This window comes from Sinocyclocheilus grahami, unplaced genomic scaffold (genome assembly GCF_001515645.1).
Source record: "Sinocyclocheilus grahami isolate Dianchi unplaced genomic scaffold, SAMN03320097.WGS_v1.1 scaffold727.1, whole genome shotgun sequence".
Classification (NCBI taxonomy): Eukaryota; Metazoa; Chordata; class Actinopteri; order Cypriniformes; family Cyprinidae; genus Sinocyclocheilus; species Sinocyclocheilus grahami.
In genome coordinates, this window is record NW_015505906.1 from 189,983 (window position 1) to 193,363 (window position 3,381).

The window sequence follows — 3,381 nt, forward strand, 5'->3', positions numbered from 1 at the left end:
TATATATATATATTAAAATAGAAAACAGTTTGCTGAAATTGTAATAATATTCCCCAATATTACAGTTTTACTGTATTTTTGATCAAATAAATGCAGCCTTGGCGAGCATAAGAGACTTCTTTCATAAACTTTTAAAAAAATCTTCATGAGCCCAAACTTTTGAAAGGTACTGTTAAAGTTAAGTGAATTGTGTAATTTCTGTAATTTCAGGAGTATGGAAAGACCAAATGTAAGCTATTTTTGGATTTGCCCAAAAAGTCTTTGCGATTTGCTCAAAGTACTGCAACCAAAGAGACTGAGTGTGTTTGGGGAAACAGTTAAAAATAGCCATTGTTTTTGCTATTCCGTTTAGTGGCGTTAATGGCATTGAAATTATGCACTTCACTTTTAATGGCACAGATGTTTGAAGGTAACTCTATTGCCCCCTTGAGTATGCAAGCTGGCACAGTGAAGGAAAAATGCACATTTAATAAGTACAACAGGACTATCAAGTACTGGCCAAGCATTTGCGTAGAGTATGGTTCTGGCCAGTGACTCACCTGTATATATATATATTAAAATAGAAAACAGTTTGCTGAAATTGTAATAATATTCCCCAATATTACAGTTTTACTGTATTTTTGATCAAATAAATGCAGCCTTGGCGAGCATAAGAGACTTCTTTCAAAAACTTTTAAAAAAATCTTCATGAGCCCAAACTTTTGAAAGGTACTGTTAAAGTTAAGTGAATTGTGTAATTTCAGGAGTATGGAAAGATCAAATGTAAGCTATTTTTGGATTTGCCCAAAAAGTCTTTGCGATTTGCTCAAAGTACTGCAACCAAAGAGACTGAGTGTGTTTGGGGAAACAGTTAAAAATAGCCATTGTTTTTGCTATTCCGTTTAGTGGCGTTAATGGCATTGAAATTATGCACTTCACTTTTAATGGCACAGATGTTTGAAGGTAACTCTATTGCCCCCTTGAGTATGCAAGCTGGCACAGTGAAGGAAAAATGCACATTTAATAAGTACAACAGGACTATCAAGTACTGGCCAAGCATTTGCGTAGAGTATGGTTCTGGCCAGTGACTCACTAAAACCCAAAGGAATAAAATGACAGAACAGCTCTTTAATCTCTGTACGTTCCAGTCCAAAAACCCAGGAGAAGCAGAGCCTAGTTAGGAGAGAGCGAGGGTGTGAGAGAAATGTGATAGGCAATAAAGAAGGAAAGTGAGAAAGTGTGCCTCTGGTACAAATATTTAAGAAGATTTGCTGATCACAGAGAGCAAAGGGTCTGTGTAGAGGGAGGCCCTTGCATCATCTGAACAGAAAGCATATCAGAGAAAATGAGAGATACTGAAAGAGAGAATCTGATGTCTTACAATTCGAAAGCAGCTGTGGACACTGGGCTCCACGTTGCTCCCTCCAAATGCCGCCACCTCCCCGAGCTGTCGAGGGATCTGAATAGCCTCGTGCAGTAACAGACTGAGATGTTTCTGATCTGTCAGTCCACCTGGACCACACACCTGTCTGAAAAGGTCTGCAATACATAAACAGAAGACCTGGTTGAATGCTGCACTAAAAGGAGACACTAGGGAAAGGGAGCATTGTGCCAGTGTGCAGAAACCTGGAGGTGGGCAAACTGAGAATGTGAGACTTAAATGGCTTTAGGTTACAGGGGTGTGAGGCGAGATGGCTCACACTTTCATGTGTGATATATGTTGGCACTGTAAAAAAAATGCATTTCTTATTCAGTGTTTTTAAAAAAGTTCAAACATAAAGAAACTTTCATTACAGAATATATGAATTAAAACTATTAATTTTTGTAATTGAAATAAAGATTAAGAAAATAAAATATAAATAAAAAATAAACAATTAAAAAAACACAACTTAAAGATATATTCTCACCAAAAAATGTTGTGATATATATGGTGCAGTTTGCTTCAAGTAAATCCATCTTGTCTTAAAGATGTTTAGATATCAAAATATGCATGTGTGTGCTTGATGCAAGCACTGGTGTAAATGTGGACAAAAGGCTAACATTAGCCGAGAGAGCCGAACAGCTCAAACAGTCTGTGTCATGAATCTAGCCATCACTGAGCAGAATGATCCTGACAGAAGTGAGAATGTTCTCTGCAGTGCCAGTAAAAATAGCACCATCTAAAGTCGCTGGCACACACATTCACTCTTACATGTAAACCAGCCTCATACATAGTCTAGTCCAAGGACAGATTATGGGCAGGTCAATCAGGGACAGAGCCCCAGATCCTCTGACTGCCAGGGCATCATGCTAAGAGGCCCGACACCCAAAAACAAGTCGCTGTAGCTGTAAAATTGATATAGACAGATGAACAGCACTTTGTGCCAGTGGCTGTTGGCATGATATGAAATAAACAAAGAAATGAGGGATGTTATTTGTTTCTGGCCCCTCCTCAGCACTCACAGAAACCTTTATTGCAGCTTTGATGTTGTATAATAGTCAATGTACACTGATGTCTCTTTTGGAAAGTATTGCACATGAGGTGGGATTAGTTTTGCAACTGCAACAATATAAAATTTTTATTTAATTATTTTTATTAAATAATTATTCAACTTCATTATTCAACTATCTTCTTGTATTTGTGACTTTATATATCCAAATTGGGACTTTATTATAAAGTCTATTATTTGATGGGAAAAGCTATTTAAGCTAGTAGCTGGTTTCTAGTTTGGTCTAAGCTTCTCATTGGCTGGTATAAGCTCGTACACCACCAAAAAAACAGCTACTTATGGTGATCCAGCTGGACTTGGAACATGGTGGCTGGTCAACCAATTAATGACCCGTTTGAACCAGCTTAGACCTGATACAAACAAGCCAACATGCTCCTAAACACAGATATCATCCTAAACAGAATTTTCCAACAAGGACAAATTGCAATTTCCACAAAGAGGCTGATGCCCCGGGGCCCTGCAGGACCTTAATCTGTACATGACCTACATTAAACACTTCACTTACAGATAGCTACAGACCTGTCTCTCTCCTTCCATTCATAGCGAAAACCCTCGAACGAGTTGTTTTCAACCAGGTATCATTGTTTCTTTCACAGAACAACAAACTGGACGCTAACCAGTCAGGATTCAGGAGTGGCCATTCAACTGAGACTGCACTACTGTCAGTCACGGAAGCCTTGCGGATGGCACAAGCTGACTCCAAATCATCAGTTCTTATTCTGCTGGATCTATCTGCAGCTTTTGACACTGTCAATCACCAGATCCTCCTGTCCACCCTCCCATCATTGGGCATCACAGGGATTCCACTTCGCTGGTTTGAATCTTATCTCACTGGTAGGTCTTTCAGGGTGGCCTGGGGAGGGGAGGTATCCAAAGCACATCAACTGGTCACTGGGGTTCCTCAGGGATCAGT

General features: G+C 39.3%; 1 protein-coding gene across 1 annotated transcript in view; it reads right to left on the reverse strand.

The window, feature by feature from the left end:
- LOC107560432 (dystrophin-related protein 2-like) overlaps nucleotides 1-3,381 on the reverse strand; it is a 147,131-nt gene that overhangs the window by 21,216 nt on the left and 122,534 nt on the right. Inside the window, exon 12 of the mRNA XM_016244615.1 lies at nucleotides 1,361-1,518. Coding sequence (XP_016100101.1) covers nucleotides 1,361-1,518 — 158 coding nt within the window. The remainder of the gene's footprint in view (nucleotides 1-1,360; nucleotides 1,519-3,381) is intronic.